Source organism: Oncorhynchus tshawytscha, linkage group LG06, assembly GCF_018296145.1.
Source record: "Oncorhynchus tshawytscha isolate Ot180627B linkage group LG06, Otsh_v2.0, whole genome shotgun sequence".
NCBI lineage: Eukaryota > Metazoa > Chordata > Actinopteri > Salmoniformes > Salmonidae > Oncorhynchus > Oncorhynchus tshawytscha.
The window spans coordinates 43,579,904-43,595,113 of NC_056434.1; the positions used below are offsets into that span (position 1 = coordinate 43,579,904).

Genomic DNA, 15,210 nt, shown 5'->3' on the forward strand with positions numbered 1-15,210 from the left:
AGCCAGTGCCCAAATGACCCCCATTCACTCTTTGAAGGAATGAGCACTACCGCGCGGCACTCTGATGACAAAATGGCCAACGTACATATTGGGCGGAATACATTAAATTTGTAGTTTTCCATCTCCTCGGAAATATCTCTGGTTAAACTCGAATTCTGGAGATTTGGCTCTGACGCTCCTTGGCTTTAGTGCCAGAGTAAAAAATACAATGCGGTGTATAATGTGATTATTTACATTTGAATAATGCAGGGGGAAAGTCATACATACAGTCATACATATATTTTTACATTACATTTATATATATATATATTTTCTTTTCAGGCGATGTCTTCTTTTGGCTTTAGACCTCAGCGGTGTATGGGGAATTAATTTTTTCTTCAATAAAGTAAGCACTGAAGTTAATCAATTGTGTTCCATGCTCAATTAAAATGTATACAGTTCCTCATTTATGTTTATGCTGGTATGTGACGGGAGAAGAAAAAAAAAATCATAAAATGAAACTCAAAATGAAGAGGAACTTATACTAAGAGTTTTTGTTTCATACGACTATTAAGACAGCTGCACCCATTTGTAACATACGAAATGGTTTTGACAGCGATGGAGAAATGACCGCTGTGGTAGGATGTATTTTAGGACAGTGTTCGTGATGCTTACACAGATGACAAAAAGCGTTTTAAAAATGACAATTTGATAGTGACGATAAGATAATGGCTCGGGTTGTGAAGGTGTTTGGGACTCTGCGGAATCATTGGAAGAAGTCCACAGTCGCGGCGTGTGCCCTGTCATACGGTGGACACTGGTTGTATGGTAAACACTGGTGTGTAGCGTTTTCTTTCAGATTGAATGGTATGGTTGTTAGATCAAGTACAGATCATCATGAATATCATTGAGCACATGCACACGAATTGGTAGCTATTGAGAAATCATCAGCCATCAAGGTCTTACGGAACGGTTCTTATGATTGAAATCCAACAACATTGAATAACATGAGGATGTCTTGTAATCAGTTGTTTTCTTCGTCAATAATTTGTTATTGATTTATTTACAGTGATAATCTGCTGCGAAAAGAAGCTTGTCTGGTGGCCAGGGTGAGACATTGATTATTCTGTAGCTACATTTTTCTGCTTTCATGGATTATGCACCTGCATTTACTGTATTCAACTCGAATGCCCCAAAATCCATTCTCAAATGCAGGAATATGGACGTCAGCAGATTTCACCACAGGAGCAGCTGAGGAAAGCCACTGTCATCCTAAACCCAGCAGCTTGTAGTGGGTAAGTAAGAGATAACAGTCATGCTCCCTAAAGTCAAGCAAAGAGAATAAGCAAGAGGTCCAGCTTATTGCACCACAGCCATTTTCCATTTCTACTGTAATTTGTGTTTGACTAATATGTCTTGCTCTTCCCTCTGGTTATAGGAAAGCCAATACTTTATTTGAGAAGAATGCTGCCCCTATATTACACCTGGCTGGTGTGGAGGTGACACTAGTAAAGGTATCATTTTCTTTCCCTGTGCAATTGTTGTTTCCGTACATTTCTTAGCCTTTATAGTCTACAGTTATACATAGTGTAATACCATGTGTCTTCTCTCTTGCAGACAGACTACGAGGGCCAGGCAAAGAAATTGATGGAGCTGATGGAGCAAACAGACATGCTGATTGTGGCTGGAGGGGATGGCACTCTACAAGAGGTTATCACTGGTCTGCTGCGGAGGGCTGATCAAGTAAGTTGTGTATTATCATTGTATTAACCTGTAACAAGCTCCTTTATGTTGTGCAATACCATCTCAGCTTAGGTGTCTCTTACTACCCTGTGCTGTTTTTTCTCTCTAATATAGGAGTCATTCAGTAAAACTCCCATAGGATTCATCCCTCTGGGTTCCCACAATTCCCTGAGTGAGAGTCTGCACATCCTCAGTGACAATCAGGTGAAGTAAGTATCCCACTGAAACATGTCACACTCTCATTCAGGTGCAAACCAAACACATGCTATCTCTCACTGAGAATGTATACTGTGCATAATCTCCTCCTTTATTTATCTAAAATATCCTCCAATCATTTTGTCATTCATATCCCCTCTTGTTTTCAGACACATCACATCGGCGACACTGTCCATCTTGCAAGGAGAAACGGTACCCCTGGATGTGCTGCAGATCAAGGTGAGATCGGGAGGGTCTGGTGTTTAAAGATCTTTTACATTTAATCGCCATTGAATAACCGTAACTGCATGGAGAGGAAGAGAAGAACATTGTGTTGGGTTTCTGGGTTTATGTATCAAGGGAGAGAAAGACCAGCCAGTGTTTGCCCTAATTGGTCTACGGTGGGGGGCCTTCAGAGATGTGGCTGCCACCATCAAAAAGTAAGATCCCTTCATAGCTTATGTTTCCATATTCTTATTTTCCCCACGTCCCATGTAAAGTCATGGAAACATTTATGTGCAAAACATTATAGTAATGGAAAAGTTGTTTCTCCTTTTAAAAATAAATATCTTATACTGTTGTTTTCGCTCTTAGATATTGGTACCTTGGCCCCTTGAAGACAAAAGCAGCTCATTGGTTTAGTACATTACGGGTGAGAGCAGGACTGTTTTCATTCCGTGTCCATGGACCTCAATTGTTCCTCCATGCATTTGTGTCATGCTGTCTTGTCCCATCCCTCCCCAGGAGTGGCCCCAGGTACGTGAGGCCTCTGTGTCCTACCTGGCACCCACCCTTCGCCCCCCTGACCTGCCTGAACAGAAGCCCCAGCGCCCCCACCTAATGTACCGAATCGCCCACAGACTGAAAAATTACTGGTACCCACCTATTCCAGGTAACATTGTCTGTGTGTTGATGTGTTATTCTGTGTTTGTCAGTCTGGAAATAACACTACACTTCGTCATTTTAAATGGTTTTGTGTTTATTAATTATTTATTTGCACCAACAACAAAAAAAGTGATGGACAACAATACGGATATAAACAAATAATACAACTTTTTTTCTTAAGTGTTCAGGTGTGGTTGGAATGAAAACAACACCACAAAAAAAACGATATACAATACAAAAAGTACAAAATGTTTGTGCAGAGCCTCCAAAAGCGGAGGAGCCAGAGAGATGGAATGAGAGGATGTTGTCTACTTTAGAGCTGTCGATCCACACCCAGAACAAAAACCCTGTCCAGACGGTCAGTAAAAAATAAAAATAAATCTACACTATAGCAGCTACTACAACAGACTCGGGGTGTTAAAACTGTGTTCCCTTGTTTGCCCCTCAGCGTACAGACGACTCCCTGCTGGTGTGTGTGGAGCCAGACTCCTTCAGTGTGGGAGAGTTCATCACTGTTGGGTGAGCAGTTGTGGAGATACACTTTGTCACATTATCAATGTAATACCCGACTAAAATAAACAAATTGTTATTTATGTAGCATGTGTGTCAAGGCTGATGCATTTTCTGCATTGCAGAGAGAAAAAAATGGAGGATGCAACTGCATTCACAAGAAAATCACTGAAACTGGAGGCCAGTGCATGTCAACTCAATCTGCCCGAGGTCAGCTGTCTTAGTCCTATAAACGTCATAGACAAGATGCATTACAGTCTTGTAGTTTAGATCATTATAACCCTTAAACAAATTAAATGTATTCTTGTCAAATGTATTTTTGTTTATGTGTGCGTGCGTACGTACGTACGGTCGGTCCTTCTGCTCCATGACCTCTGACCTCTCCCTACTGTTGTATCCCCTCTCACAGGAAGGCGCTGGCTTCTACAACATTGACAATGAGGAGTACGAGGCCATGTCAGTGGAGGTGAAGCTGTTGCCACGGAAACTGCACTTCTTCTGTAGCGCAGAGCGCAGAGAGCAGCTCCTCACACAGGTCCAGTGAGGGAAGCACTGTGATGACAACACATGCAGCAGACAGAGGAATAGGGAGGAGGATCAAAGGGCCAGCACCTGGGTTGTATTCATTACGTCTTGCAACGGAAACCGTTTAAGAACCAAACGGAAGCAAACAGAATGAAATGTGGTGGAATCTACGTGAATTTGTCCAATAGAAACTCTCGTTTTCGTTGCATAATATTTTCAGTTTGGAGTAAACGGTTTCTGTTGCAAAAGGTTTTGCAACAGACTGTGTTTTGCAACAGAATCTATGTAATGAATACACCCCTGGGTCGTATTCAGTTGGCACCAAACGGACTGAAACGGGGAGGGTCTATCTTCACTTTTCCAATAAACGCTTGTTTTCAGATGTAAAATGTTTTGCTACGGTATGCCCTAATACGACCCTGTATTGTACTTCTACCTCAACCTGGGAGTATGTCTGCTCCACTTGCCTCCTTACTGTCACTAAACAGCAATAAAACAGAGCCGGACCAATGTGGAACCGTCTGCAGTGAGATTTCATTGTTACTGAAATTGAAATGTTCTGTTGGAATGGTTATGGTCATAATTATGGACGATGACTATGATGCAGTAACAAGGACCAAACATTTTGTTGCTATTTCTGAACTCAGCCTGAATAAGTCTGCCCTGCAGGAGTATTGGTGTAACTGACTAGTTTACTACTGTATACTCTCATCATGTGTAACACTATTAAATAATTCAGTTATGATGTCCACGGTGTTCTATTGCCTTTTAATACCAATTGGAATAAACAGTCTTTAGAGATGCGCAGAGAGACTGTCTGCATTGTACAGTACTCTGATGAGATACATTGTACAGCACTCTATGATAAGATGAGATACATTGGCATGAGAATCACTCTCCATTGGCAATGCTATCACAAATACAATCCAACAAGCATCAGAGAAAACAAACAAATGGTTTTGTGTTTACAATGGAAGTACTGTATAATGTCACTGGCTTGGAAACGAGGGGCTCATGCGAACAAGTTACTAAAGGGGTTATCGTCACTGAAGTCTCTGTCCATGTTTTACAGTAGCACAGGTTCTGGATATAGCTGTGTAGTTGGCTGTTGTTGGGAGTATAGGTTTACGTTACAGTTGCTGTGATCAAGGCTATGCAAGTTAACGCTCTTGTTGCATATTAGTGCGTAAGTACAACAGATTATGCTTTCTTTTGACATTCAGTGCGGTGACATACTGTACAAATACATTCCAATTAGCCAATGCTGGTACAGGTATGTGAACAAATTCCACAAAGAAAGCGTTTGATACAATTCCGTTTGTGTCGTGTACACTCTCTACTTCATAGACATGATACACCTGTAAAACAAATGGTAGCATGCCCAGGATGTGCCGAAGGGCACAAGGTGGAACAGGTCAACACAACCAGAGCAAAGAAAATGGGCTAAGTCGTCATGCTGTGAAGAACTGTACATTTAATCATATCACTAGTATCAGTAGTGTCAATTAACACATTGATACAGTAGATGCCTCTTTCCACTTAAAATAAGCCCGTGGTCTTGATTGAGTGCCTGTCCTCAACACTAAAAGATGACCCACTAATTAGGCTTTATAACAAAACTGTCCCTAGTAAAACCTCAATGGACATTTCCACTATTGCCGACACTTACTGACCAGTCGAACCCAATGGAAGCAGTGTGCATGTCTTCATCAACACTATTTTATGAGTCATTGAGCAATGGCTTAAGTCGTTCATTTAATGAACAGTCTGTCTCCCAGCACTATTTGAACAAAATAACTTTATCTCCAGGGCCTGTATTCAAAAAGGGTCTCAGAGTAGGAGTGCTGATCTAGGATCAAGTCCCCTTGTCCATGTAATCTTATTCAGTATGATCTAAAAAAGTAAAACTGATCCTATATCAGCGCTCCTGTCCATATATTTTTATCCACACAATGCGGAACCATAGTGTGAGGGCTAAAGAAGACCCTCTGCCAAAACGGATGGGGTCTGACTGTCTGCCCAGAGAGGAGGGTAAATCCCACTATCATGCTTGGGGTTGACATCACCAGAGAACTAAGAATACAAAAGGAGTCTTTGTTACAGTGACGGGGCACAGCTTGCAGCTGCCTAGCTCCAACTAGAAAATAACACTAGAGTTGTATCTGCACTCATACCACACCTGTGGATTTAATTCAATCTGCAACAGATCTCAATTGAATCAAACTAAAACTCAAGTACACAGCTAGCTTCTCCACTTGAGAAGCACCAGCTCACTCCGAGACAGACAGACTTTTAGATCACTGACTGCACCTTTTCTCTGCTGGCAGAACATTGGACCATTAAATCAGCACACAAATACGTTTACACATAATCGTGTGGTCATCAAACACGAGTCCAGAGGTTGCGGTGTGGTGCAGCATTCATGATCAGTTTGTGTCATAGAATCACATGCATTTAAGTCTCCCAGGTTGACCATTTTAAACATAAAATGAAAAAGCTCTGACGAAGGCCGTGAGGCCGATATGTAAAGCTTATTAAAGAGCAGTGACACTAGCAAGAGCAGTGTGCGGGTTGCTTCTTTTTTCTCATCTTATCCAATTGTTACCATGCACCTGCAAAAAAGATAGCTCAGATGTGCGAGTGCCTTTTGAATTTTAAACATCAAATTAAGCAACTTGATAAAACAATACACAACACATTATCCAGAAGTGACATTGCAAAATGAAAACATGTTCAATGTGATCATGGAACAAGTAAACCCTTTAAGTTACTGCCCAGCAAACCGGGAACATTCCTAGACCATTAGCTAAGATTCCCATTAAGTTCTAGTTAGGGTTTTATCTAACATTCCTAGACCATTAGCTAAGATTCCCATTAAGTTCTAGTTAGGGTTTTATCTAACATTCCTAGACCATTAGCTAAGATTCCCATTAAGTTCTAGTTAGGGTTTTATCTAACATTCCTAGACCATTAGCTAAGATTCCCATTAAGTTCTAGTTAGGGTTTTATCTAACATTCCTAGACCATTAGCTAAGATTCCCATTAAGTTCTAGTTAGGGCTTTATCTAACATTTCTAGACCATTAGCTAAGATTCCCATTAAGTTATAGTTAGGGTTTTATCTAACATTTCTAGACCATTAGCTAAGATTCCCATTAAGTTCTAGTTAGGGCTTTATCTAACATTTCTAGACCATTAGCTAAGATTCCCATTAAGTTATAGTTAGGGTTTTATCTAACATTCCTAGACCATTAGCTGAGATTCCCATTAAGTTAAAGTTAGGGTTTTATCTAACATTAGGATGACAACATCCACATTTTTTATATATTTTTTTGAACATGTTTTAAATGAAATATCCTTGGAATGTTCACAAACATTCACAAACATTTTGTGCACAACATCTGTAACAACCACCATAGAACATTATTCGAATGTTCTCATTAGGTTTCCAGATTAAGAACAGACAAAATGTGTTCTGGAATGTTCTTGCAACATCAGGATAATGTTTTATTCAAACATTGTATGATCATCAGCACAACTGTACCGTTTTTAGTGTTATGAAAATATTTGCCGCAGCCTAACGAATGTTCTGGGAACATTCACAGAACCGATTTTGGTTTACTGGGTCGAGTCTGCCATGTGAGTGTCAGCATTAGACCAGGGTCAGACAAACATGTGCAGTCTTTACTGAAACGTTACAGTATTTAACAAATATTCCTTTCATCTCCGCTCCATAAGAAATACCTCCTTGGACGAGGGCATGATTTCAAATAAATACATCCTGCATGATACAGTGCCTTGCGAAAGTATTCGGCCCCCTTGAACTTTGCGACCTTTTGTCACATTTCAGGCTTCAAACATAAAGATATAAAACTGTATTTTTTTGTGAAGAATCAACAACAAGTGGGACACAATCATGAAGTGGAACGACATTTATTGGATATTTCAAACTTTTTTAACAAATCAAAAACTGAAAAATTGGGCGTGCAAAATTATTCAGCCCCTTTACTTTCAGTGCAGCAAACTCTCTCCAGAAGTTCAGTGAGGATCTCTGAATGATCCAATGTTGACCTAAATGACTAATGATGATAAATACAATCCACCTGTGTGTAATCAAGTCTCCGTATAAATGCACCTGCACTGTGATAGTCTCAGAGGTCCGTTAAAAGCGCAGAGAGCATCATGAAGAACAAGGAACACACCAGGCAGGTCCGAGATACTGTTGTGAAGAAGTTTAAAGCCAGATTTGGATACAAAAAGATTTCCCAAGCTTTAAACATCCCAAGGAGCACTGTGCAAGCGATAATATTGAAATGGAAGGAGTATCAGACCACTGCAAATCTACCAAGACCTGGCCGTCCCTCTAAACTTTCAGCTCATACAAGGAGAAGACTGATCAGAGATGCAGCCAAGAGGCCCATGATCACTCTGGATGAACTGCAGAGATCTACAGCTGAGGTGGGAGACTCTGTCCATAGGACAACAATCAGTCGTATATTGCACAAATCTGGCCTATATGGAAGAGTGGCAAGAAGAAAGCCATTTCTTAAAGATATCCATAAAAAGTGTCATTTAAAGTTTGCCACAAGCCACCTGGGAGACACACCAAACATGTGGAAGAAGGTGCTCTGGTCAGATGAAACCAAAATTGAACTTTTTGGCAACAATGCAAAACGTTATGTTTGGTGTAAAAGCAACACAGCTCATAACCCTGAACACACCATCCCCACTGTCAAACATGGTGGTGGCAGCATCATGGTTTGGGCCTGCTTTTCTTCAGCAGGGACAGGGAAGATGGTTAAAATTGATGGGAAGATGGATGGAGCCAAATACAGGACCATTCTGGAAGAAAACCTGATGGAGTCTGCAAAAGACCTGAGACTGGGACAGAGATTTGTCTTCCAACAAGACAATGATCCAAAACATAAAGCAAAATCTACAATGGAATGGTTCAAAATAAACATATCCAGGTGTTAGAATGGCCAAGTCAAAGTCCAGACCTGAATCCAATCGAGAATCTGTGGAAAGAACTGAAAACTGCTGTTCACAAATGCTCTCCATCCAACCTCACTGAGCTCGAGCTGTTTTGCAAGGAGGAATGGGAAAAAATTTCAGTCTCTCGATGTGCAAAACTGATAGAGACATACCCCAAGCGACTTACAGCTGTAATCGCAGCAAAAGGTGGTGCTACAAAGTATTAACTTAAGGGGGCTGAATAATTTTGCACGCCCAATTTTTCAGTTTTTGATTTTAAAAAAAAGTTTGAAATATCCAATAAATGTCGTTCACTTCATGATTGTGTCCCACTTGTTGTTGATTCTTCACAAAAAAATACAGTTTTATATCTTTATGTTTGAAGCCTGAAATGTGGCAAAAGGTCACAAAGTTCAAGGGGGCCGAATACTTTCACAAGGCACTGTACATCTTTCCCTTTTAATGTGTATGATTAGCTGACATCATGAAAAAAAACAGTATTCCTATTTGACCAAAAGAGGTTTTCATGTTTATGCGACTCAGACTCATCGGAATCAGCTTTCTTGATTATTGAAATTTGACAAATACGCAAAAATTCACATTGCTCCTTTTTTTCATACAGAAAAAAAATGATTGATCAACTTCAGCATGAAATGTTTAGAGGAAAACAGAGAGTGAAAACCACGTGATCTTTACTCTCAGTTCTAGCAGACCTGATGCAGAATTTTGGGGAAACAAAGTCATGGTAAAGTGACAATCACACATATTTTGTAACACAACATACATGGTTAGGCAGAATCCTCTGTAAAGATTTAAGAAAAACGATCTTGGTGCCATGGCAGAATTTTATTTCCATGGAGTTTTAATGAAGATTCCACGTGGGACGAACAATGAATGATCCAACTCCACACTGGATACTTGATCCGTGGTTCTGTCAGTCAGCAGTGCTCCATAGTTTTGGGAGCAGTACATACGAGGCACATTGATCAATGGTTCCACCTCCAGTGACTAGGCCTGGTGATCCAAGCAGAGATCCAGGTGAGAAGAGAACCGATTTCAAGCGAACAGAAAAACAAGACAAGTGCTTGTTGAATATGGAACGGACTGTCGCCAGATAGCACTGCAGAGTCCAGGCAGTATCTATCATCTATCATTGCAGCCCAGTTTACTAGGTGAGCTGTCACTGAGTGAACACTGGCTATAGTCAGCTATATCCCGGAGCCGGGCGAGAGATCGAGAGAGAGAGAGAACTGCAGGCCTTTGACTGGGCAGGAAGCCAGGGAAGGAAGAGAAGGAGGCAGAGTCTTCAGAGGACCAAGAGAGAACAGGCCACAGCCAGAGCTCAGGGGCAGCAGGGGTTATCGATGACAAGCATAACGTCAATGCCATAGAACTGCAGCAGATCTTCCAGGAATGTGCGGTCTGCCTGGGGGTCCAGTCCCATGGCTCTCACGTGCTCTGCAGTTAGGGTGTGGTCTGCACTCGCCTCCACCTCCGATAGAGTCTGGAAGATACAGTTATTCCGCTCCATGAAAAACCTATTGGAGAGAACAGAGGACATTCTGTAAGAATGTTTGATGAAGACTCCAGACTATTCTTGGTTAACTAGAAAAGATGCTGTTGGTTACTGTAATGTAAACACACTCACAGGATAAAGAGGTCTTCCTCATTTGATGCGCAGTCTCCATCCACCTCCTGAGTGTAAAGCAGCATTTGCCTGAAAAGACCATAACATCATCCTCATCATCATTGTTGTTGTCATCATGATCTCTTCAAAATGTCTGCCACCATTTATCAGGGTCCTGTGTACCTTTGTTCGCTCAGTTTCCTATACTTCTCCCGGTCGGCCCCGTTCAGCCGGAGCAGTGGCTGCAGACTATCTCTGTGTGTCTTCACATTCTGGTTATCAACGTATACGTCATACAGCTCCTTCTTCTCCTCAAATATCTTCTCGGTGGTGCCTTAAGACACAATGAGACACAACGTTGCATTGACCTTACCATACACACACCATGGTTCGTACATATTTACGTTTATCAATCAGAGCTTAAGGTCACACTAACAGGCCACATATGACATCTCTGTCGCCAGGGCAGCGATATCTGCCACATTGACGTAGAAGAAGGGGTGGAACTCAGGCACAGACACACCTATCCCAGGTATAGAGACGTTGGACAACAGTACACTATGTGAGGAGTACAAGAGAATCATGGGAAACTACATCGACAAAGAGCACACAGTGTGTCACGACTTCAGCCGAAGTTGGCTCCCCTGCATGTTCGGGTGGTGCTCGGCGGTCGTCGTCACCATCCTACTAGCCGCTACCGATCCCGTTTTTGTTTGTCTGTTGGTTTTGTCTTATTAGTTTCACCTGTGTGTATTTTGGTTTAATTAGCTTCCCTATATGTAGTAGTTTGACCCGCCCTTGTTTTGTGCGGGATTGTCTTTTGTTATGTGTGTACATATTAGGTCGTGGTGTATTTTGTTTTCTATACTGGACACCCTGTGGTTTTGGGTTGTCTGGTATCGTGGTATTTTATTGGGATTATCAGTTTGGTGTGCAATAGTAAAGCACTTTACTCCGTTACTCTCTCTCTGCGTCTGATTCCTGCACACACACCTAGTCCTGCGTGACACAGTGACATAGACAGTAAACACAAACTGTAATGAGATCTGAAAAACAAATATGTGGGGATTGGTGTGTGTGTGTGCGTGTGTTTCAGCTGCACCATCTCACCCCTGTAGCACACGACACCAACAGGCGGTGGGGAAAACATGAGGATGCGTTTTCGGAGCAGGGCAAACTTCCACAGCACCATGATCCCCAAAGAAGCGGATGAACTGGGACATGCAGCCGGCCGGGTGGGTGATCTGGAGGGGGAAGAGAGGGATGGACAGAATGTTAACTTCTGCCCAAAATCTCTCCTTAACATCGGAAGTCTGATTTACATGCACATAACTCAAGTTATGACATATCTCAAAATGCACAAACGCACCTAAACCAATCATTGAATTGCCAATTATCCACAATCAACAACAACAACGGGGCGGCAGGTAGCCTAGAGGTTAGAGCGTTGGACTAGTAACTGAAGGTTGCTAGATTGAATCCCAGAGCGGACAAGGTAAAAATCTGTAAATAATAATTTGATCTTAACTAACTTGCCTTGTTAAATAAAAAAACAGTAAGATCAACGATCTAAGTTCAAGTGGCCATCAGTCCTGACCTTCATCTCTGGGTGCATGCAGCGGTTAATGGCTGGGACCCAGTAGCTGGTTGGACAGGCAGTGACCAGTTCGTTCCCTGCTGGGTGCAGCACAGCTTTCTTTATCCTCATAGAAGGCCTCCAGAGGAGAGTACGAGCCAGGGCACTGCAGCTGGTGTCTGCATGGAGAGACACACTGATTAGGCTAGATAATATCCTGTAATTAACACTAAACACTTTCTAAATGTTGACTGCCGTCGGCATCTCAAGCATAACACTGGTGAGAAAGAGATTATTATCGAAGACTCAACACAGCATGTTTTGATTGGATTAAAACTGGGATCCTCCCTGGGAACTGGATCAACATAGGCTAAGTCTATTTGTACTGTATAAAGACAAGCCGAACCCCCTAAGCAGATACTGTATCTCTACCATGAGCTGGATCTGTGTCAGTTCTTTATGCATAGTCAATGAGATGAGATAAGCATCTGAAGATTCAAGCAGAAAGACAAGCGTTTCTGAGGGAGACATTCAGGGTTTCTTCCATTTCAATGATTACATGCAAAGACTGCATATAAATGGATGCTAGTGACGGTGGTGGCACTGACTCAAGGCTTATGTTTAATAGATGAGAAGAGTGAAAATACGGACGAAGGACAAGAGGAATGGAATGAGGGTAGGAATGTGAAACAGGTTGGATAAGGGAGAGAGAGACAGAGAGAGAGAGAGAGAGAGAGAGAGAGAGAGAGAGAGAGAGAAAAGAGGAAACAGGGTGATAGAGGATGGACAGACAGACAACAGTACTTACCTAACCTGGTTCTCCAGGAAGTGCATGTAGTGATATAAGAGGGTGTAAGAGGGAGACAGAATACCCACAGACTTCATCCGTGCCCCTCTCTCCAACTCACTCTCAACAGGCATGTTAGCAAAACAGGCCAGCCCAAAGTAGCAGCCTTTACGGAAATATCTGCGAAAAGAAAATAGACATGGATGTAGTGAATGTCTACAACACACAAGGCTGCTGAGGGGAGAACGGAGCATTTTAATGGCTGAAATGGAGTAAATGGAATGGTACAATTCCATATTTGCCGTTCCAGCCATTACTATGAGCCTGTCCTCCGCAATTAAGATGCCACCTGCCGCCTGTGATACAACATCATCAAGATTAATGATAGGGCTCTGATTGTCCTCTGTCAGTAACACTGTTCATTCAGGTGGCGGAATAGTTTTACATGAAGTTGTTGCCGATTCTGTTTGAGCCGCTGGCCATTGACTTGAATTCCACTCCGTCAAGATTCACATCTTGGCGTAAGCACCATTCCACCATGTTACCTGCCATTGACACACACAAACACATAAACTTGAGTTTCCAAACTGTACACTTCACTGTGAGAGAATGAGATTCATCCATTATGTCTCCATCTCTGACCATCCACATTTTTATCTTACATTCAATTTCAGCTAACCAGAAAAGGGAAGTTGAGGAGAGTAAGCAGTAATACTGGTTTCCCAAGACTCCCAAGAAAGCTTTCCCTTCTCAGAGATCTTTGTCAAGTGATTTCTGCTATGTTTGTGGTCCTGTCTGGCTCAGTTGGTAGAGCATGGTGCTTGCAATGCCAGGATAGTGGGTTTGATTCCCGGGACCACCCATATGTAAAATGTATGTATGCATGACTGTAACTCACTTTGGATAACAGTGTCTGCTAAATGGTATATATATTGCTATACAGTGGTGTAAAAATACTTGAATGGTCAACTCAAGTAGTTTTTGGGGGTATCTGTACTTCTGGCGGACTCGATTCCCATCCATGTTCTTTTGCTGGTGAGGGAACCGCCTGGGTCAGTTCGGCTGGTGAAGTCTCTTCCCAGTCCAGCAGTGGAGCGAGATCCGACTGCTCGACCATAGTGCTTCCTAAATTGAGGTAAACAACGCGAAACTAAGAAGAAAATAATTTGTATATGTAATGGTTTTCCTCCTCTTCATCCGAAGAGGAGAGGCGAGAAGGATCGGAGGACCAATATGCGGCGTGGTAAGTGTCCATGGTTGTTTATTAAACACATAAACTGAACACTCTATACAAAACAATAAACGTACCGTGAATAACGAAAACCGAAAACAGTACCGTGTGGTGTAAAACACAGACACGGAAACAATCACCCACAAACAAACAGTGAAACCCAGGCTACCTAAGTATGATTCTCAATCAGAGACAACTAACGACACCTGCCTCTGATTGAGAACCATACTAGGCCGAACACAGAAAAACAACCTAGAAACACAAAACATTGAATGCCCACCCAACTCATGTCCTGACCAACTAAAACAAACAATTAACACAATAACTAGAGTCAGAAGGTGATAGTACCCCACTCCCAAGGTGCGGACACCGGCCGCAAAACCTGAACCTATAGGGGAGGGTCTGGTTGGGCATCTGTCCACGGTGGCGGCTCTGGCGCAGGACGTGGACCCCACTCCACCATAGTCTTTGTCCGCTTTAGTCTCCTCCTAGGAACGGCGACCCTCGCCACCGACCTTGGACTGGCAACCCTACTAAAGGGCCCACTGGACTAAACAAACTCCTCCGGACTGAGGGGCAGCTCCGGACTGAGGGGCAGCTCCGGACTGAGGGGCAGCCCTGGACTGAGGGGCAGCTCAGGACTGAAGGGTAGCTCAGGACTGAAGGGTGGCTCAGGCTGGTTGACGGCTCTGGCAGCTCCTGGCTGACTGACGGCTCTGGCGGATCCTGGCTGAATGGCGGCTCTGGCGGATCCTGGCTGAATGGCGGCTCTGGTGGATCCTGGCTGAATGGCGGCTCTGGCGGATCCTGGCTGAATGGCGGCTCTGGTGGATCCTGGCAGAATGGCTGCTCTGGCGGATCCTGGCTGACTGGCGGATCCTGGCTGACTGGCGGCTCTGGCGGCTCCTGGCTGACTGGCGGCTCCTGGCAGACTGGCGGCTCTGGCGGCTCCTGGCAGACTGGCAGCTCCGGCGGCTCCTGGCAGACTGGCAGCTCTGGCGGCTCCTTGTAGACTGGCGGCTCTGGCGGCTCCTTGCAGACTGGCGGCTCCTTGCAGACTGGCGGCTCTGGACAGGCGGGAGACTCTAGTAGCTCTGGACAGGCGGGAGACTCTAGCAGCTCTGGACAGGGGGGAGACTCTAGCAGCTCTGGACAGGCGGGAGACTCTAGCAGCTCTGG

General features: G+C 43.3%; 1 protein-coding gene and 1 pseudogene across 1 annotated transcript; one reads left to right on the forward strand and one right to left on the reverse strand.

Moving 5' to 3' along the window:
• Positions 1-557: 557 nt before the first annotated feature.
• Positions 558-4,586, forward strand: LOC112252575 (acylglycerol kinase, mitochondrial). Its single transcript, XM_024423904.2, has 14 exons — positions 558-817; positions 1,049-1,088; positions 1,195-1,274; positions 1,418-1,493; positions 1,597-1,722; positions 1,837-1,931; positions 2,088-2,157; positions 2,278-2,357; positions 2,512-2,569; positions 2,662-2,809; positions 3,063-3,160; positions 3,251-3,321; positions 3,438-3,522; positions 3,722-4,586. The coding sequence occupies exons 1-14, from the start codon at positions 708-710 to the stop codon at positions 3,854-3,856; spliced, it is 1,272 nt and encodes a 423-aa protein (XP_024279672.2). The 5' UTR covers positions 558-707; the 3' UTR covers positions 3,857-4,586.
• A 4,832-nt stretch (positions 4,587-9,418) lies between these two features.
• Positions 9,419-13,697, reverse strand: LOC112253483 (annotated as a pseudogene).
• Positions 13,698-15,210: the final 1,513 nt, after the last annotated feature.